Genomic DNA, 22,219 nt, shown 5'->3' with positions numbered 1-22,219 from the left:
GGATGACCTTCATTCAACAGACATCATTGAGATGACCTTCATTCAAGACACTTGTTCTTACTTGGAAGAATCTGTGGAAAAGACAGATCTGTTAACGGAGTCACACTATATGCAGGGTGAGGTGCTGTAATGGAAGCGTGAATAGAGTAACGGGCATTGAGGAAGAGCCCTCGGGAGGGAATCGGGAAAAGCTATGTCAAAGAGGGGGCGTGTCCAGTCATTCACCAGGCGCTGTCCAAGCTACCGTCTGTACAATCGCTAATCTTTGTATTACCAAGAGTTCAGTCTAGGCCACCATCTCTCACTTCTACAGTAGTTTCTTTACTGGCCCCTATTTCTGCTCATGCTTTCCTACCTTGAATTCTCATAACTAGAGTGAAGTATTCACACTTGATCTTAGCCAAAAGGCTGAGAAGCGATAGAGTCAAGTATTCAAAAAGCGAATCTCCCTTGCCACTCCCTTGTTCAAAATCTGTGAATGATTCCTCATTGCTTTAAGATAGGATAAATTCCTTAACTTGTCAGAGTGGCCCTTTATCGTCTTAATGATTGTGTCTTGTAAGTTTTTTATTCATTCTGTAAATACTTAACCCTACTGTTTGCTGGGTAGTGTTCTCGATAATGGGATATAGCAAGGTCTCTCACCTCATGAAGTTTATATTGTTTGGGGTAAGTCAGACTATAAACAAAACAGTGTCAGTACAGTGTCAGGCGGTGATTAGGGCTTTGAAGGAAAATAAAGCAGGGTATTGAAAATGATAGATTGGAGGAGTACTGGCTATAGGGTAGATAAAATTTGAGTAGTTAGGAAAGACCTCCTTGAGGAAGTGACATTTGAGCAGAGCTCATGGCATGGTATCATGCCAAGATCTGGGGGGAATAGCATTGTTGACATAGGGATGTGCAAGTGCAAAAGCCAGGAATTGAGAACAAGCTTAGGGGTGTGATCAAGGAAGAGAAAGAAAGTCAATGAGGTAAATGAACATAGGTAAGTGGTAGTCCTAAGATGTCAGAAAGAGGGCGCCTGGGTGGCTCAGTGGGTTGAGCCTCTGCCTTCTGCTTAGGTCATGATCTCAGGGTCCTGGGATCCAGTACTGCATCAGGCTCTCTGCTTGGCAGGGAGCCTGCTTCCTCCTCTCTCTTTGCCTACTTGTGATCTCTGTCTGTCAAATAAATAAATAAAATCTTTAAAAAACAAAAAAGATGTTAGAAAGATAAGTAATGATCTGATCTTACACGGCTTTTAGGATTTTATTTTAAGTTTGGGATTATACTGGAGGGTTTTGAACATGGAAGTGATATAATTATTTATTTCAGGAGAGGAGGAGCAGAGGGAGAAGGACAAGCCGACTGCTGAATGTGGAGCCTGACGCAGAGATTGATCTCATGACCCTGGCTGAGATCATGACCTGAGTCGAAATCAAGAGTCAGATGCTTAACCAGCTGAGCCATTCAGGCACCCCTGATTTATACTTTTAGAATATCACTGACCCCTGGGGCACCTGGGTGGCTCACTCAGTTAAGCATCTTCCTTCTTTGACTTGTATCATGATCCTGGGGTCCTGGGATCAAGCCCCGTATCAGGCTCCCTGCTTAGTGGGGAACCTACTTCTCCCTCTGCCCACTGCTCCCGCTGCTTGGCCGCGCTCTCGCTCTCTCTCTCTCTCTCTCTCTCTGTCAGGTAAATAAATAAAATATTTTTAAAAAGGGGCGCCTGGGTGGCTCAGTGGGTTAAGCTGCTGCCTTCGGCTCAGGTCATGATCTCGGGGTCCTGGGATCAAGTCCCGCATCGGGCTCTCTGCTCAGCAGGGAGCCTGCTTCCTTCTCTCTCTCTCTCTCTGCCTGCCTCTCAGTGTACTTGTAATTTCTCTTTGTCAAATAAATAAATAAAATCTTTAAAAAAAAATATTTCTAAAAAATCACTGTGTGAAGAACCAACTTTAGTGGGCTAAACGTGGAACGGCTAGGAGGACTTAACTGATGGATTTGATATGGGGCATAAGAATAAGTCTCGGGAAGCAGGTTAGATTCTTATCCTGAGTAATCGGATTATTGGCAGTATCATTTACAGGGGTCAGGAAGTCTGGAAGAAGAAAATTAAGAGCTCTCTTGATGATGTATTGTAGTTGAGGTGCTTATTAAATATTTCCAACTTCTTTTCTTAATGTCCTTTCTGTTCTAGTCTCAAATTTCAGCTATCTTGAACTATTCCCATTGATTTTACATTTCCTTTTCTGTGTAGAAACTTTCTCACTTGCCTGTTCCCAGCGCTACCTCTTGCTCATCCTTAAGGTTTAGGCTTAAAATCCAGCTCTTCAGGGCAGTTCTCTCCAACTAACTAAGTTTTGTCTTCTGCTATATGTTGCCCTTAATAGTATGACTATTTATTGAAATCACTTGTTAAATATCTTATTTGACAGACCACATTCTGTGAAAGCAAGGTCTGTGTTTCTTTTGCTCATTGCTGCCTTCTCCGTTTCTGGTATACAATATCACTCAAATGATTGAGTGAATAAATGAATTACTATCAAGGGATGAATAAAAATGTGTCAGATAAAGAAATGAGATGGGGAGGCAGAAGGGGACAGAAGCCAGACAGGTGGAAGGGATGCACATTCCAGGCAGAGGGGCCAGTAAGTTTGGAGAAAGTCCACAGGCTCTGGTACTGGAAGTTTAGTTTAGCTGTGGGACCTTGTGAAGGGAGATAAAGCTAGAGATAGAAGTGGTTCAGAGTGTGGAGAGTCCTATATGCAATCCTGTTGTCACCCTAACTCTTTTTCTCGGCTCTAAATGACCTCTAAGGATAATAATAGTACTTCCAGTTGTTGTGAACAATAAGATTAAGTGAGATAATGAAAAGCATGTAGCATAGTGCCTGGCATGTGAAAGTGCTGCATAATTATAGCACTGTATGCTGTGATGAAGCAGAACATTTAGAGAGACGAAAGCTATATACTGTATGTAAATAACTTACTGTCTTCTATAGTTATATGATTTATTAGGAATGGCCATGATTTTTGTTTTTACTGGCATTACTGTAACATTGGCTAATATGTTCTAATGTGCAATACAGAAGGAAAAACAAAGGTTTTTGATTTTGTTTTTGTTTGGTGGAACCAAATAATGCCAAATATGAGCAAGTATATTTATAGTTAAAACATTTCCATTCAAATATCTTTAAAGATGTAAAGTTCTTATTTCTAACTAGATATTTTAATTGGGAAAGTGAGTTTGATGATGAACCTTAACATTTATTAAAAATATTTCTTTAGGTGATTAATTCACTATATCATCAGTCACAATACATTTTTTATTTAAATAACTGGACTTTGGGGCACCTGGGTGACTCAGAACCCTGAGATCATGAGCTGAGCCGACGGCAGCGGCTTAACCCATGGAGCCACCCAGGCACCCTTGAAATCTACTTTTAAAGAGATTCTAAAACTTTCTGCTCAGGGTCCTGGGATCGAGCCCCACGTCGGGCTCTCTGCTCGGCAGGGAGCCTGCTTCCACCTCTCTCTCTGCCTGCCTCTCTGCCTACTTGGGATCTCTGTCTGTCAAATAAATAAATAAACAAAATCTTTAAAAAAAAAAATAGTAACTGGACTTTTCTTAACTATTTCTGACTTTTCATTAAGATGATTTAGTCCCAGAGCTTACAGAAAATGGATTATTATTTCATTTTCATGAATACCTGAAATAATCTCAGAGTTTTGGGATCATGATCACTGTTGAACAACTGTACATACTCAGTTCTCTGTAACTACTGTGTTGTCTTTTAGGTACAGCAGGCAGAACACCCAGATATGAAAGACCACTGAGAAGAAAGGTAAACAATGTGCTCTACTACATATTATCTTTATGATCTCTGAAGTTCTAAAGTGAGGCAGATATTGATGATCAGGCAGAAGAATGCTGCCCGAGAAGGCTTCACAAGGGGATGCGTACTTGGTGACTGCCAGAGCTTTGGCTCTATTCTTTGACTGGTTTTTGTCAGTACCCCAAGAAATGGATCCTCTTTGAGAAATAGACTCACATATTCCTGGGAAATAGGTATATAAACTAGAATATAGAATTATTTTTGATGGTGCTTTTAATAATTATGAAGCCTGGGATGTGTGTATTAATCTCACCAGTTTGGTCTTACGCTGTAGGCAAGTCTATAAAAGAATCCGAATCCTAAGGTCACTTGTTGAGGATGGAGTCAGAACAGAGACAAATTATTAGATGGAAGTTAACTGGTACCAAATTATAATTATCTAGAGTAGTTATTTTCACAGGAATATTACCTTCTTCCAAGGCGTACACTACCCTAGTTTTGGTGTATTGCATTATTGGGCATTGCCAGATTTTGCTTCTTTAAAACCCTACTTTTATATGCCAGCCGTCCCCTTCTAATGAATACAGTTTTTTAAAAAATACGTGTATGTTAATGTGATTGACTAAACTGTCACATAGCTGTTCTCTGAAACTAGGAGACTTATAATCTCTCATTATATATGTATTCAGTTAGTTTAACCTACTTACTTATTTCTAAGTTCATATTATTTATTTCTTATTTCCTCTAGTTCTCAGTTATCAGTGTCTTCTCCTGTACTGACTTCCATCAATAAAGTTCTGAAAACTATTTTAACTTGGGAAACATTCACCACCTTACACTGGTTCAGCTTATAATTTTTCAACTTTATAGTCGTGAGAAAGCAGTACACATTCAGTAGAAACTGTTCTAGGAATTTTGAATTTTGATCATTTCCTAGGCTAGCATTATGCGGTATGAGCTTGTGCGATGCTGGGCAGTGTCAGTTAGGTATAGCCACAGAGTCATGAGGATAAATAACCAATATACTTAACAATCAGTCTGTACCTTATAACTATTCTTTTTTTTTTTGTAACTTTCAGTACAGTATTCAATAAATTATATGACATATTCAACACTTTATTATAAAATAGGCTTTGTTTTAGAAGATTTTGCTCAAATGTAAGCTAATGTAAGTGTTCTGAGCACATTTAAGGCAGGCTAGGCTAAGGTATGCTGTTTGGTAGGTTAGGTGTATTAAAAGCGTTTTTAACTTATGGTGTTTTCAACTTAAACAGAGTGTCCAATAAACCCATCATAAGTTGAGGAAGATCTGTATTTCAAAATACATTGTTACTCTTCAACAAAATGTAAAAAATTTGCTAAAAGTCTAAATCCACAGAAATTTTTAGTGAAGGAAGTGTGCTATTAAAGAAGATCCTTACCAGAAGCGTTGCAGAAACAGTGCAAAAATATTAGGTAGATTTGGTGTTTTTATTTGTATAGCAGCAGCTTTATAAGAGGTCAGATTTTACATCAGTTGCAATTCTGTTTGTGTTTCTTTTTTTGTAGGTTTTTTGCTTTAAAATTAAAGATCATATTCATATTTAAAATACTAAACCATTTTATGTTCTATAGGCACTACCTCCTAGGACAGAGAAAATGACTGTTGACCAAGATTGGCCTAGTGTTTATCCTGTTGCAGCACCATTTAAACCTTCTGCTGTACCTCTTCCCATTCGAATGGGCTATCCAGTAAAAAGGGGGGTGCCCATGGCAAAGGAGGGAAATCTAGAACTATTAAAGGTAAGGTCAATTGCTGATTCATTGGCTAAGACTTATTTCTAAAGAAATGCTGGTCCTCTTCCCACTCCTACCCTGCCTTGTACTTGAGGGTTCGGTATGTAGCAGCAGGTATTGTATTTTAGTTTAAACTTTTTTTCAGGTAATAATGGATGATACATTCTGATTGTCCATGGTAGAGAAGACTCAAAGAGTCCTGAGCATTTAAGAATATAACCAGTTGATCCTATGGCTTCCTTTCTGGCTTTTTCTTTTCTATTGTATTTTTTCTACCTATATCTTTCAAGTGGAACTCAGAAAAATGAAATGACCTAATTTGAGATTGAGAATTGTGACTGAAATTTACTTTTTTTTTTTTGGTAAGATTTTATTTATTTATTTGAGAGAGAGAGGGTGAGGAACCATGCACACAAGAGAACACCAACGGGGCAAGAGGCAGAGGGTGCAGGGCTTGATCACGGGGATCATGACCTTAGCTGAACACAGGCGCCTAAACAGCTGAGCCACTGAGGTGTCCCTGAAATCTACTTTTAAAGATTTTTATTTATTTTTGACACAGAGAGAGAGAGCACAAGTAGGCAGAGAGGCAGGCAGAGACAAAGGGGAAAGCAGGCTCTCCACCGAGCAGAGAGCCCAATGCAGAGTTCAATCCCAGAACCCTGAGATCATGAGCTGAGCCGACGGCAGCGGCTTAACCCATGGAGCCACCCAGGCACCCTTGAAATCTACTTTTAAAGAGATTCTAAAACTTTCTGCCCAGAAAAGTAGAATATCATTTAATATTGTTATAGTCCTTCAACTTCTTTATTTCGTGAAGCAAAATATGTCATATTCAATGCTTCAGTTGGTAGCATCTATAATGATTTATGAACTATAAGCTTTTTTTTGAAGATTTTATTTATTTATTTTTGCAAGATAGAGGGAGCATGAGCAGGGGGAGGGGAGGAGCAGAAGGAAAAGAAGACTCCCCACTGAGCAGGGAGCCCAATGCAGGGCTCAATCCCAGGATGACCTGAGCCGAACACACACACTTAACCAACTGAGCCACCCAGGTGCCATGAACTATAACCTTTTTAAAGAAAATATGAATATGTTTTGCCTGAGAAGGCATATCTTAGATGGTTCATGTTATATACGGTAAAATTGTCATAAACTGTGTTTTCCACTCTATGAGAATCTTTTTCTTCTTTTTTTTAATTGGAAGTATAGTTAACACACAATTTTACATTAGTTTCAGGTATACAACGTAGTGGTTTCACAAGTTTTTGTGCTATACGGTGCTCACTACAAATGTAGCTAGCATCTGTCACCATACAGCCCTATTACAATATCATTGACTATATTTTCTATGCTCTACCTTTTGTCCCTATGATTTACTTACTCCATAACTGGAAGCCTTTATCTCCCACTCCTCTTCACCCATTTCTCCCATCCCTCCATGTCCCTTCCCCTCCAGCCACCAGTTTGTTCTCTGAATTTAAGGGTCTGTTTCTGCTTTTTGTTCATTATGTTTTTAGATTCCACATGTAAGTGAAATCATATGGTATTTTCTTTTTCTGACGTACTTCACTTAGCATATGTATGCTACTTTTATATGCTACTTTTATATGCATCGCATATATATATGTTTAGTATTGAAAAACCGAAAAACAAAAAATAAATTGCTAAAAGATGGTGGTTAAAAAATGAGATGGTTGGGGCGCCTGGGTGGCTCAGTGGGTTAAGCCGCTGCCTTCGGCTCAGGTCATGATCTCAGAGTCCTGGGATCGAGTCCCGCATCGGGCTCTCTGCTCAGCAGGGAGCCTGCTTCCCCCTCTCTCTCTGCCTGCCTCTCCATCTACTTGTGATTTCACTCTGTCAAATAAATAAATAAAATCTTAAAAAAAAAAAAAAAAATGAGATGGTAATATGGAGAAGGAGTTGATTGCTGCTAGAGAGGGGTAAATGAAATTTGGAAATCTGAATGTTTCAAGGGATAAAAGAAAACAAACATTGAAGAAATTTATCATTTCTTTAAATGAAAGAAGGGAACTTAGTTTAGGGGTATTTGGATAGCACAGTGGTTGAGTGACTCCTGATTTTGGGTGAGGTCATGATTTCAAGGTCGTGCGATCGAGCCCCACATTGGGCTTCGCACTCAATGCGGAGTCGGCTTGAGATTCTTCTCCCTCTCCCTCTGCCCCTCCCAGCTGTGTGCACACATGTGCACGTTCTCTCTGTCTCAAATAAGTAAATCTTTAAAAAGCAGTTCCTACTGAGGGTTGCTGGGGGGAGGGGGTTTGGGAGAAGGGGGTGGGACTATGGACATTGGGGAGGGTATGTGCTTTGGTGAGTGCTGTGAAGTATGTAAACCTGGTGTTTCACAGAACTGTACCCCTGGGGATAAAAATATATGTTTATAAAATGGTTTTCCCTTGGGAAAAAAAAAAAAAAACATAGACAAAAAAAAAAAAAGCAGTTTCTAGAACAGTATGAATTCATTTATGTAAAGTCATATACATGTATCTGTTTTTTAAAGAGATGTCTAGAAGGATGTTAACCAAAGTGTTAAGACTGTAGAACCTTGAATAATTTGTATGTCTTTTTGTATTCCAGGGAAATTAAGATGATTAAACAATAATCTGTGTCCTTGAGTGCTTTTAGTTTTATAACTAAAATATGTGTACCTGTAGATTTTTGGCAGGAAGAGTACTATAAGAACAGCATTTTTTCCCCCCACAACGGCCAGTCATCATAAGATACATCATGAATCTATATTTCCCAGAATTCATTTATTGAATTCATAACACATGTGACATAGAATTAATATTGTAAAAACTAGATTTTATTTATTACAAGGTTTGTTGTGCTTAGGATTTAGTTTTATGAAATTTTTATTTTATGTTTTTGAGGTAGTAGGTGAATTTATCCTTTAAATTTCTCTATTTTAGATCCCCAATTTTCTGCATTTAACTCCTGTAGCAATTAAAAAGCACTGTGAAGCTCTTAAAGGTAAGTGATTATTTCAGTATATGAACTTATCAATAACTTTGAACATAAAAATTTCATTTCTAATGATAAAGGGGTCAGTTCATCAAGAAGATATAACATTTGTTTATGCACCTAAATTTACACATCTTAGTTTATGCACCTAAGATAGGAATACCTAAGTATATAAAGCACATATTAACAGAACTGAAGGGAGAAACAGATGGCAGTATAGCAATAGGAGACTTCAATATACCATTTCCAACAATAAATGGATCAGTCAGAAAATCAGTAAGGAAACACTGAATATAAACTATATGTTAGACTGGATGGGTTTAGCAGATGTTTACTGAACGTTGCATCCAAAAGAAGCAGAATACAGATTCTTCTCAAGCACATATGAAACATTCTCCAGAACAGATCATATGTTAGAGCAAAAGACAAGTCTCAACAAATTTTAAAATACTGAAGTCCTATCAGGCACCCTTTCTGATCACAGTGGTATAAAACTAGAACTCTATTACAAGAAAAACCCAGAAAGTCTTCAACAAAATATTACTTAATCAAATTCAACAGTACATTAAAAGGATCATGTCAGATCAAATGGTATTTATTTCAGGAATGCAAGTATGGTCCAACATAAAAATCAGTCAGAATGATGTATCACATTAACAAAACAAAATTAGAAGAAAACATAGGCAGTAAGCTCTTTGACGTGAGTTTTGGCAATGATTTTTGGATTCAATACCAATAGCAAAGGCAACAAAAGCAAAAATAAACAGGTGGGACTATACCAAACTATAAAGCTATAGCACAGCAAAGAAAACCATTGACAAAAGGAAAGGGCAGTCTACAGAATGGGAGAAAATATTTGCAAACTTCGGGTCAGAGGTTAATATCCAAAATATATAAAGAATTCATACAACTCAATGATAAAAAATCCCAGACAACTCAATTTAAAAATAAATAGAGGATTGGAAGAATTAATATTGTTAAAGTGTTCATACTACCCAAAACAAAGTACAGATTGAATATAATCCCTATAAAATACCAACAGCATTTTTCACAGAACTAGAAAGAAGCATCCTAAAATTTGTATGGACCCACAAAAGTCCCTGAATAACCAAGAGTCTTGAGCAAGACCAAAGGTGAAGATAACACAGTCTCAGTTTTCAGGATATACAATAAGCTACAGTAATCAAAACAGTATGATATCAGGACAAAAGTAGACATATAGATCAATGGAACGGGATAGAGAGTCCATATAAGCCCATGCTTATATGGTAAATTCAGCTGTGACAAAGGAGGCAAGAATATGCAATGGGGAAAAGACAGTCTCTAATAAATGATGCTGGGAAAATGGGACAGCTGTATGCAAAAGAATGAAACTGGACCACTGGCTTAAGTCACACACAAAAATAAACTCAGAATGGATTAGTCATAAATGTGGACCTGAAATCATAAAACTGCTTAAGGAAAACATGGGCATTTCTTCGACATTGATCTTAGCACTATTTTTCTTGATATGTCTCTTTGGAAAGGGAAATAAAAGCAGAAATAAACTTTTGAGACCACCAAAATAAAAAGCTTTTGCGCAATGAAGGAAACCATCAACAAAATGAAAAGGCAACCTACTGAATGGGAGAAGGTATTTGCAAGTGATATATCTAATAAGGGTTATATAAAATATATAAAAAACTTACACAACTCAACACCAAAATATCCCAAATAATTTGATTATAAAATGGGCAGAGAACCTGAATAGATGTCTTTCCAAGGAAGACATACAAATCATCAGTGGACAAGTGAAAAGATGCTCAGTATAACTAATTGTGGAAAGATTAGTGCAAATCGAAGCCACAAGGAGCTGTTGCCTCTCACCTGCTAGAAATAGTTACCACCCAGAAGGCAAGGGATACCAAATGTTGGTGAAGGTGTGGAAAAAAGGGAAACCCTATTGTACTAATGGCTAGGTATGTAAATTGATATAGCCAGTATGGAATATAGTATGTAGGTCCCTTAAAAAATTAGAACTCCCGGGCGCCTGGGTGGCTCAGAGGGTTAAGCCTCTGCCTTCGGCTCAGGTCATGATCTCAGGGTCCTGGGATCGAGTCCCGCATAGGGCTCTCTGCTCAGCAGGGAGCCTGCTTCCTCCTCTCTCTCTCTGCCTGCCTCTCTGCCTGCTTGTGATCTCTGTCTGTCAAATAAATAAATAAATAAAATCTTAAAAAAAAAAAAATTAGAACTCCCATGTGATCCAGCAATCACACTTCTGGATATATATATGTATGTGTGTGTGCATGTGTATATGTGTGTGTGTGTGTATATATATATATATATTTTTTTTTTTTTTTCAAAAGAAAAGGAAACATGGTATTGAAGAGATATCTGTACTCTTCTGTTCACTGCAGCATTATTTACCACAACCAAAAAATGGAAACAACCTAAGTGGGGAGTGCCTGGGTAGCTCAGTCATTAAGCGTCTGCCTTCAGCTCAGGTTATGGTCTTAGGGTCTTGGGACTGAGCACTGCATTGGGCTCCTTGCTCAGTGGGAAGCCTGCTTCTCTCTCCCCCACTTCCTCTGCTTGTGTTCCCTCTCTCAGTCTCTCTTTCTGTCAAATAAATTAAAACCTTAAAAAAAAAAGTGGGGTGTGTGTTTGATATTATTTAGTTATGAGAAGGAAGGACATCCTGCCATCTGTCACAACATAGATGGCCTTGAGGGCATTGTACTAAATGAAATAAGACAGAGAAAAACAATTGGATTATTATTTCACTTACATGTGAAATTTGAGAAGGCTGAACTCAGAAGAGTAGGGGCTACGTGGGGGAGGGAGATGTTTGTCAAAGAATACAAACTTCCAGTTTTATGATAAGTTCTGGGAATCTAACATACAGAATAGTGATTATAGTTATTAATACTGTGTTCTCTACCTGGAATTTGCTGAGAGCAGATCATAAATATTCTTAACACAAGAAGAAATGGTAATTACGTGACACTGTGTTAGTGTTGTGAATGTAATCATGTTGCAACATATATTAAGTGCATCTAGTCAATATATCGTGTACCTTAAACTTACACAATGTTTTATGTCAACTATATCTCAATAAAAATGGAAGAACAAAACCTCATTTTTATTGTATTAAATTGTCTTATATCCATTGCTAGTTTCTCCTTTTTTTAGAAAAATTTTCAAGTTTTCAGTGAATTGTTAAGATGTCAAATCTGCAAGTTCCTTTTTTTTTTTTGCAGACTACTCTGCAAGTGGCTATGAATAATAAATAGAACCGGAAATTGTAGTCCTTGTTCAGGTAGACTAGGGACTTAATTGTTGCATTATAGATAGCACATACATAAAGTGATGGAAGAAAATATCGCAGAGTGTTGCCTATAGATAGAAGTCAGTATAATCCAAACTGAAGATAATGTAGAAAGATGCCAAGTCAATAGTTATAGAGTCAGTAATGGGATACTTTGCAGAGAGTTATCTTGAAGAAATTATTTAAAATAAGAACTTCATAGTGATACATAGATGTGGTAACATCAAGTAGCAGAAAAACTGATGATGAAAAGCAGTAGTGTTTTATTTCTCCTTTCCCCTCAGCCCCTCATTTTAGAAGTGTTCTCTTTTAGTCATTGTTTAGGTCTGATAATTACTTGCTGAGAGTATATTTGCTTATTTTTTCCACATAGTCTCATTTATGTATGTATGTATGTATGTATGTATTTGACAGAGAGATCATAGGCAGAGAGGCAGGCAACGAGAGAGGAGAAAGCAGGCTCCCCGCTGAGCAGAGAGCCGATATGGGGCTCGATCCCAGGACCCTGAGATCGTGACCCCAGCTGAAGGCAGAGGCTTAACCCACTGAGCCACCCAGGTGCCCCATATAGTCTCTTTCTATACAGTATTTATTATATATTCTTTCTCTGTATATTTTATATATGTATAGTTATGTTAGTATATATTTTTCATTATACATACGTAAAATGGAAGTAATCACCAGACCATGACTATATTGCCAGTTCTAAATTTATTGAATTTGAACAATATTTATTGATTCCTAGATATTGGCAGAGAGAGCATGCAGAGGGGAGGGAGAGAGGAAGAGGGAAAGAGAATCTGAAGCAGAGGGTCACCTGGGTGGCTCAGTAGGTTAAAGCCTCTGCCTTTGGCTCAGGTCATGATCCCAGGGTCCTGGGATTGAGCCCCACATTGGGCTCTCTGCTCAGCAGGGAGCCTGCTTCCTCCTCTCTGCCTACTTGTGATCTCTGTCTGTCAAATAAATAAATAAATAAATAAATAATCTTAAAAAAAAAAAAAAAAAAAAGAATGTGAAGCAGACTCCTTGCTGAGTATAGAGCCTCACAGGGGACTCAGTCTCATATTTTGAGATCGTGACCTGAACCAAACCAAGAGTCGGCTTAACTGACTGCACCACCCAGATAGCCCTCACTCACTTATTCTTTTTCCTTCCCACATGCACGGAGGTAAAGGCAAAGAATTTTTTTTTCATAGTTTTATGCATGTTTTCATATATACATAGACTCAATTTCTCATCTCATTTGCATTGGACTACATACAGAAGGACATTAGAATTGTTTTAGGTTCACAGCTGTTAGTGATTGGTTGTGTAGTTTAATTCAAGAGTTAATACCTTTGAATGAATTCTTCATGCTAATTAAAAAGGAGATATATAAATGCTCAGTACACTTGTTAAGGCTTTTCAGAAAAGAAATGAAATGCAAAAGCTCTTCGCAGGTAACGTGATAATGCTGGAAGGAGAAATAGTATAGTGATCATGATTATGATATAATTTGAGCTTTTGGAAGGGCCTTTTATTGAGAAATGTAAGGAAGAAATAAAGAAGTCAAAAAGTAGGAAGAATGACTTTACTCTTACATGAAGGAAGAACAGTTTCTCCTATCTTCTTTCATGGATGTGGTCTTTTTGGGATAGTAGAATGCATTTCTATCCTTTTAGTATGTTTCTGTTTATATTGGTGCCTAGTGATAGACTGTCACTGATCATTATTCCAGATTTGTTCCTTGTTTGGCACAAACCATGTAGCACTTTTTGATCCTTTGTGAAGCCAGTTAAGGAATGTTCTGCACTGTGATAAATCTCATTTTTTTCCTTTTTAAACATTATTTTGGAATGTGCATTTATAATCTAGAAATGGGTTTTTAAATGAGGTACTTCTAAAATACTTCATAATTCTTAAATGAATGGTTTTCATATAGCACATTCAGAAAAGTTGCATTATATTTTAAGTGTTTAAGTGTTTAATCTTTCTTTGATTTTGTCTTTACACTTTTGCCAGCTTCTAGATTTAGCTTGTATCTTCCAAATAACTCAAAAGCTTTTAAAATATTTCTTCTCAATTTTCTTTTAAAGTAGGTCAGTTCAGATTTTATATCTAACTTGCAAGTGGAAAATCTGAAGCACAGGAAAGTTAGGTAATTTACCCAAACTTTAATAATCAGTGGTAGAAGTTAAGTAAAAACCAAGGTCTTTCGAAGTCTAGTCTATTGCTCTACCTATCAGATGAATAGGGGTCTATTATGTACTTTCCAGTTGGCTGTATTTTTTAGACATATAATCCGGTAATTTAAAAGTTGTAATTATCATCTGGTTATTGAAATGACTTCTTCAAAGTTATAAAAAATAAAAGAGTCAGTACAAACCCAAGAACTCATAAAATTCTCCAAACTAGTCTCTTATAAAGTGCTTGGCAGTGTGGCATCTTAGAGTGCAGGATATTGGAATTGTTCCATGATGGGAATAAAATTTAACTTCAGTAATCATGCTCTTTTCATTTTATTTAAATGTCAGAATTGTGGAGCTACTTCTTTCCCCTCAAGTGTGTGAGTATTGCTCTCTTAAGCAGGGTGTTCAGGGAATGGTGTGAGCTATACTTAATTTGTTACCATATATTTAGTTATAAATCTTGGAGAGTCTTTGTGGCATTTTGCTGACTGGTATTAAAGCCTATAAAGGGAGCTAAATATAGTACCTACTATAAGAAAATTGTTAACTAGGGTAAAGCCTCTGCCTTCGGCTCAGGTCATGATCCACGGTTCTGGGATCGAGCCCCACATCGGGCTCTCTGCTCAGCAGGCAGCCTGCTTCCCTTCCTCTCTCTCTGCCTGCCTCTCTGCCTACTTGTGATCTCTGTCCGTCAAATAAATAAATAAAATCTTTAAAAAAAAAAAAGAAAGAAAATTGTTAACTATAGGAAATGTTATTGACAAAGTACCTTTCACTGTCCCTTAAATGGTCACGTGGAAGGGTTTCCACATATGTCTGTGCTTGTGACCAGCCTCTCCTGCAGTCATGCTTTTTGGAAAAAGCACAGACCCCCTGAGATTTAATAGGTTTGACCTAAGAAACCAATTACTTTTAGGTATTCTTCGAATGAATGAAGATTCTTAGAATGCAGTGAAATTTCCATGGAGGGGAGGCTGATAGTGCCAGAAGTACATCTCAAGCTGAGAGCCCTCTACCTCACTAACTTTATAGGAATAGGGCAAAATGAAATCAGCTACCTTCTTACGGAGTCCCTCAATACAGATAGCTGTAGGACATGCCAGGAGCTCTTTTTCTTTTCAGCCCCCTCTCCCCTATTCCCCACCCCTCCACTGAAGGCCTGAGTTTGTATGTGCTGTGGAGATCTGTGCTGTGGAGATAGACGGTGCACCACATTTTTGTCACAGTGCTTGAAACTTCCCATTGTGGCCCACTTCTCACAGCCAGTCCCATCTCCCCTTTAGGCTAGTTGTGTTGCCTGAATCTGAGGACAAGTCTGTTCCTTTTTCCATTTAGCTTCGTTGGCACAGAAGTCACCTAGAGGAAACATGAGTTACTGTAAGGATCTATTTAGTAATGCCCTAGACTGTACCTGTTCAGTTTGAGGCCCTATTCAGCTCAGTTTCTGAGAGAATGGAGACCATATCTCTCTTCTAAGAGCTCTTTCAGAGCCTTTTTCAGATCCCCTCAGAACTTTAGTAACTTTCATTTGGGAATGAATTACTATTAACTGTTGCTTTTTGTCAAAAACAATTAACACTCTGAGCACTATGAACTGTTTGCTTTTAGTTGGTGAGTGAGGGGGGATTAAACTGCCCCATAACTGGGTATGTGCAAAGCTATAATAACCTTCTATCAAGTCATAGCTTCCTTTTAACCAAGCTTACTGCTCCTCACCAAACCCAAGTTATCTGAGTCTTTCATTTAATCACATTCCCTAACGAGGATTCATCTGAGAAGAAAAGGGGTGAAGGATGATGATGTGTTTGTGAGGTGCAGAAGAGAGTCTGCTCTTTCATTCCATGTAGCTCGAGAGTCATCTCCCTCAGTGATTTGGTCTGGTAGCGCACATTGCAACGAGAATGTACTTGGCGAAACTATACTTGAGATTATTTTTCTTAATTCTCAGATTTCTGCACTGAGTGGCCAGCTGCTCTAGACAGTGATGAAAAATGTGAGAAGCATTTTCCCATTGAAGTGGACACAACTGATTATGTTTCAGCAGGACCATCTATCCGAAACCCCAAAGCACGAGTAGTAACCTTAAGGGTAAGGAATATTTTTCTAAAAATAAGAATTATTATAATACATTAATTCAAAATAACATTTTGTATATAGAAAACTGATACTGTAGAAAATTTGGAAAACAGTGAAAATTTTAAAGTATTAAATAAAATTGCCTCTAATTCTACTACTTATAAATAACCTTGACTACTGGAATTCATTTTAGTATATATATAGTCAACCTTTGTGTATGTTAATAGGATGATACTATATTTGATTAGTTATCTGCTCTTTTTTATTTAACAATGTGAATTAAAATTTTTCCAAGGTTATTAAACATTCTTTAATTTTTTTATTGAAGTATAGTTGACATACATTATTATATTAATACCAGGTGTACAAGCTAGTGATGATTATATACATTACAAAATACTCACTATGATAAGTGCAGTTACCATCTGTTAGCATACAAAGTTATCACTCTTTAATATTATTTTTTTATTTTATTTTTAAGTTATCTCCATACCCAAGGTGGGGCTTGAACTCAAAACCCCAAGATCAAGAGTCACATCCTCTACTGACTGAGCCAGCCAAATGCCCCTCTTTAATATATTATTAATGGCTACATAGAATAACGTAAATCAGGGTCTTTTCTATGCTAAGAGAGTGTTTGAGGCTGAACACTGATATATAATAAGAGACCAAAATCTGAATATTTGGGCTTTTTGTTTACTCTTTCAGAGATTTCTTAGGAAATAAGTGATAAATAAGAGTGGTTTTAATTCTCCTTTTTAAATATCTATACCTTGTTTTTATCTTTTCTTTTTGTCTTTTCCATTAGGTGAAACTTCTAAAATAATGTTTATGTAGTCCTTTATGCTGTTCCATACAATGGATGTGCCTCTGGCTTTTAGCTTCTAAGTATACACAGGTATTCAGTTTGAGATAATAGCCTCTATTAGGTTAACGATGTGTCCTAGTCCTATAGCATTTTTGAAATGATCTCCTTTGAATTAATGTAGTAATGAATTATATGGTTGTATTTACACTTACTGAAGTGTTCTGAACCCTGATTATTTCATAGTACATCATTCTTTTGCCTTCCTATGGATCTGCTCTGTTAGCATTTTCTTTAGGATCGTTTGTTGCTTGGAGAAACATTAAATCCCTGCTCCTACCCATCAGAGCATGTCACATACTATTGCAGTTCCAAGTGTCTTGCTGTAGTAACTTCCAAGTTAGTATTTGAAACCACTGTTTTCTCCGGTAAGAGTCTTGATCCACATGGCATAGCTTTCTCACACAGCAGTCACAGAGCAGTTACCTGATGGGTTTTTGTTTTTTGTTTTTATGTTTTTAACTAAAAAAAAATTAGATTTATGGAAAACTTTCAAGGATAGTTCACAGAATCCTCCTATATTTCACACCAAATTTCTTATGTTGTTAACATTTTTACTATTGTGGTACATTTATTACAACGAGCCAATATTGATACATTATTAATTAAAGTTCATACTTTATTCAGATTTTCTTTTTAAAGATTTTATTTCTTTATTTGAGAAACAGCACTCATGAGACAGAACATGAGTTGGAGGGCATGGGAGAGGGAGAGGCAGGCTTGCCGCTGAGCAGGAAGCCCTGTTGACACCAGGCTCTGTCTCAGGACCCTAGGATCATGCTCTGAGCCAAAGGCAGATGCTTAACAGACTGAGCCACCCAGGTGCCCCTATTCAGATTTCTTTAGGCACCTCTTGACTGTGGTGGTTTCTCAGAATTTACTTGTTTTTAGTGACCTTGACAGTTTTGAGAAGTACTAGTTATGTATTTTGTGGAATGTACTTCATTTTAGATTTGTTTGATTTTCTTCTCATGCTTAGACTGGTATGTATTTTGGGGAAGAAAACCTCACCAGTAAAGTGCCATTTCGTCATATCATAGCAAAGGTGGAGACTCCTTTTTTTTTTTTTTTTTTTACACTCAAAAAATTAGATTTTGTACTCCATGTAGTTTTTATTTTAAATCAGAACAGTCCATGTTTGGGGTGCCTAAGTGGCTGAGACAGTTAAGCGGCTACCTTTGGCCAGGGTCATGATCACAGGGTTCTGGGATCAAGACCTACTTTGGGCTCCTTGCTCAGCTGGGAGCCTGCTTCTCCCTCTACCCCTCCCCTGCTCATGTGTGCTCTCTCTCTCCCTCCCTCCCCTTCTCTTTTTGTCTCTTTGTCAAATAAATAAAATCTTTTTAAAAAATGAAAAAGAAAGGGCTCGTGGGTGGCTCAGTGGGTTAAAGCCTCTGCCTTTGGCTCAGGTCATGATGCCAGGGTCCTGGGTTCGAGCCCCATATCGGGCTCTGCTCAGCGGGGAGCCTGCTTCCCCCTCTCTCTCTGCCTGCTTCTCTGCCTACTTGTGATCTCTGTCTGTCAAATAAAATCTTAAAAAAAAAATGAAAAAGAACATTCCATGTGGACTGCAAAAATATGTTGACAGTCTCGCAACCATTTTTACACTATAAGGTAACAAGTAGATAAACTTTAATTTCTAGAAATATTATTAGAGGTACATCCATGTTTGATTTGTAATTTTCTTTCTTTGAAAGGTTTTGGTATCAGGATTGTGCCTTCTTTATGAAATAAATTTACAAAGCTCGTCAGCCTTTTTTTCTTCCCTAGAATAGTTTAAATATCATAGCATTATATTTATATGTTTGGAGAAATTGAAAATATTAAAATCACAAAAGACAATACATGTTTACTGTATAAATTTTAGAAAATCTAGATAAAGGGGGGGAAACCTTAAAATTATGCTTGGCCAACATTCCACAGGTTAATATAAATTGCCTAAGGAGTAAGGCGCCTGGCTGGTTCAGTCAGAGGAGCATGTGACTCTGGATCTCAGGGATGTGAGTTTGAGCCCCATGTTGGGTATAGAGATTACCTAAAAATGTTTTTAAAAATTTTTTTAAAAAGTACCTAGGGGTAATTAATACCTGATATATTTTTAATAATTTAGTAAATGTTGCCTCTTTTTAATAATAATGATGATAATAACAACCAGCTGTTGTCAAGCTCCATGTTAAGTGATTTAAAAAATCTCTGAACTCAGAATCAGGAAATCTAGAATTTTGCCTTACTTTTTGTGGGCCTTAATCTTCAGTACCAGAATAGACATCCGGTTCCCTACTTGTTCTGTTTGTTTATTTTATTTTACATAAAAATAATCCGACTGCATTATTTGAAGTATCCCACAAGATACCACTTACCTATCAGGCCGCCATCCACTTTTGTCTCCTTTTTTAAAAATTTTTTTTTTAAAGATTTTATTTATTTATTTATTTGACAGAGAGATAGAGAGAGAGATCACAAGTAGGCAGAGAGGCAGGCAGAGAGAAAAGGGGAAGCAGGCTCCCCGCTGAGTGGAGAGCCCAAAGTGGGGCTTGGTCCCAGGACCCTGAGATCATGACCTGAGCCAAAAGCAGAGGCCCAACCCACTGAGCCACACAGGGGCCTCCTGTCTTCTTTTTGTCTTATACCACCATGTGAAACCTTCATCACTTCTTTGTGTTCTTTTCCTAACTCACATCTGCCCTTCTCGGACTCTTTTCACTCTACCCACTGACAGTTGAAGCTCAGTGGTGGTGTCCTGAATGGTATCATTTCAAGGGTAAAAGTAGGTAAAACAGTGGGACTAAAGCATGTGCATTCCTGTGTGACTTATTTTTTTATTTTATTTATTTTTGGGGGGGAGAACATGAGAGAGAACCTGAGTTCTCTTCGGGGGTATAGGGAGGGAGGGAGAGAGAATCCCATGCAGTCTTCTTGCCCAGTGCAGAGCCCAGTGTGGGGCTTGATCTCACAACCCCAAGATCATGACCAAAATCAAGAGTCAGATATTTAACCAGGTGTCGCCTGGCATGATTTAAAGTAATATTGTGAAGCCAGTCAAATAGTATAAAGTACTATATTAAGAGATACTCGAGGCCACTGGGTGGCTCAGTGGTTAAAGCCTTTGCCTTCGGCTTAGGTCATGATCTCAGGGTCCTGGGATCGGGTCCCGCATCGGGCTCTCTGCTCAGTGGGGAGCTTGCTTCCCCCCTCCCTCTGCCTGCTTCTCTGCCTACTTGTGATCTCTCTCACTCTGTCAAATAAATAAATAAAATCTTTTAAAAAAAAAAGATACTCAAATTTTTAAATTCAGAGAAAGAAAGATGGTATCATATTTTTCTTGATAGTCATAAAGGTAGTGCTGAATTAAAAACAATATTTGTGTAGGACTTTTCTTTAAAAATGGCTTTCTTCTATTTATTCTCATTTATTCCTGACAAAAATCCTGTGAGTACTTTGTTTTGTAAATGAGGAAACAGTAAGATCAAGTGATTTAAGGTCACTTAGCAAATAAAGTTGCAAATCTAGAAATCAAACCCAGGTCTTGTCTTTTGTATATAACTATAGTTCTTTAACTGACGTACTGTGCTTCTAAATAGAGAAGGTACTTCACACAATTAGGTTTATTTCTCAGTTTATGTAACTCTTAAATATGGGCATTTGAAAGTATATACATAAAACCATGATCTCCTATGATTTGAAATGTCAGTGTTGTTTTGGGGGATAATGTTAATACAGTATTGATGCTTTAAAATGTAGCAAAAGAAAAGTCCAAGCATTCTTTGGAATTTTGGAAAAAGAATGGTAATGATTGCTGCTCAATTTCAGAGTCAGACTGTTCATCTAGTTTAATGACTACAATTTTGCAGTGCCTTTGAGTGCTAGCAGGTGGCGTGAGTGTACCATATGGCTCTAAAATATTTGGAGTTTCTGGCATAAACGCTGTATAATTTTTGAACATTCAAAGTGTTAATGTGAATGTTAGTTTTAAAGCAGTTACAATAATCAGCATTGGTGCCATTTTTTTTTTACTACTTCTTACATAAAAAGCTAGAACACTTAAATTTTTTAAATTGTAAATTTTTAAATTTATTGTTGAAAATGATTACATTGAAGGGAGTTTTAAAAGGAAAAAAATCATTCCATTCTCTTATTCTAACGTAAAAACTATTCTTTGTACTGTATCTGTATGCATGCATATGTACAAGTATGTTAATAATTAGGGGTACATTCATTTCACTATTTCCTTTTAAGTAATTCTTATCGTTAATAATCAGAATTATATTTCTTATACCTCAAGCTGATAAACTGGTTGTTGATACGTATTCTTTCCAGGGGACTGTGGTAATTTGCACTGCCTGCACATAGGACCATTCTGTTAGGTTGATATTTAATAGTCAATGTTTTTCCTGCATTTATTCTTTAAAAGTATATTTTTATTTATTTATTTCCTATATTTTCTTAGTTCAAATAAAAATTCACAGTGCTTAAAAAAAACATGTATCCTTTCTTTTTTTCATTTATGTGTTCATTCAACAAATACATGTCATATGTTCTTTAAGTGCTAGGCCATCACCAAAAATGGGACTGATACCGTTCTTACCCTGGAGAGTTTGCAGGCTAGTGGGAAAAATGGAAAAATAAATAAGCTCTTCTGCTATAAAGGCTTGAGGGAAGTGCAGGGTTATTGAAGCTAACGAGAAGTAGATGTGATTGTAAAATCTTATTGAGCCTTTTTTTCTCTTCATATAGTTATGGATTTTTCTTATTCTTAATGCCGCCCATGGAAAAACAGTGTGTGGCTTACCTTACTTAACTGTATTCTAATATCTAACCTATTTTTCTATGTCAAGTCTAGTTTTCTTTTAGATACCTTCAGTCCATGCCATAATTCTCTCCAAATTAAAAACTGTTCATGTAGTCCAGTGTTTCCCAAAATATGTTTTAAGGAAGACTAATTCCATGAACTGTCCCTTGAAAAATAGAATATGAGGTCAGATAAATCTGGAAATTGTTACATAAGAACTCTGCGTCTTGAAATTTCAGAATGCTCATTAGCATATTACCACTTCTAAGAAGTCCTTCTATAAAGAACCCAGTTTAACTCTGTATTATCTGAATATATTCAACAAAAATAGCCTTTTTAGAGAAATAATTCTTTTTTTTAAATATTTTATTTATTTATTTAACAGCCAGAGAACACAAGTAGGCAGAGAGGCAGGCAGAGAGAGAGGAGGAAG

At 37.2% G+C, this 22,219-nt stretch overlaps 1 protein-coding gene across 2 annotated transcripts in view; it reads left to right on the top strand.

The window, feature by feature from the left end:
* LOC309868521 (liprin-beta-1-like) overlaps window positions 1-22,219 on the top strand; it is a 150,768-nt gene that overhangs the window by 1,311 nt on the left and 127,238 nt on the right. Inside the window, exons 2-5 of one of the 2 annotated variants that reach the window (XM_082738445.1) lie at window positions 3,783-3,829; window positions 5,435-5,602; window positions 8,530-8,590; window positions 16,005-16,144. The exons of the other annotated variant lie outside the window; for it this stretch is intronic. Coding sequence (XP_082594571.1) covers window positions 3,783-3,829; window positions 5,435-5,602; window positions 8,530-8,590; window positions 16,005-16,144 — 416 coding nt within the window. The remainder of the gene's footprint in view (window positions 1-3,782; window positions 3,830-5,434; window positions 5,603-8,529; window positions 8,591-16,004; window positions 16,145-22,219) is intronic. 2 annotated transcript variants of the gene reach the window in all.

This window comes from Mustela nivalis (assembly GCF_964662115.1).
Source record: "Mustela nivalis genome assembly, chromosome: 7".
Taxonomy (NCBI): Eukaryota; Metazoa; Chordata; class Mammalia; order Carnivora; family Mustelidae; genus Mustela; species Mustela nivalis.
The sequence above is the reverse complement of the archived record's forward strand: the minus strand, read 5'-3'. Positions and strand labels throughout refer to the sequence as shown.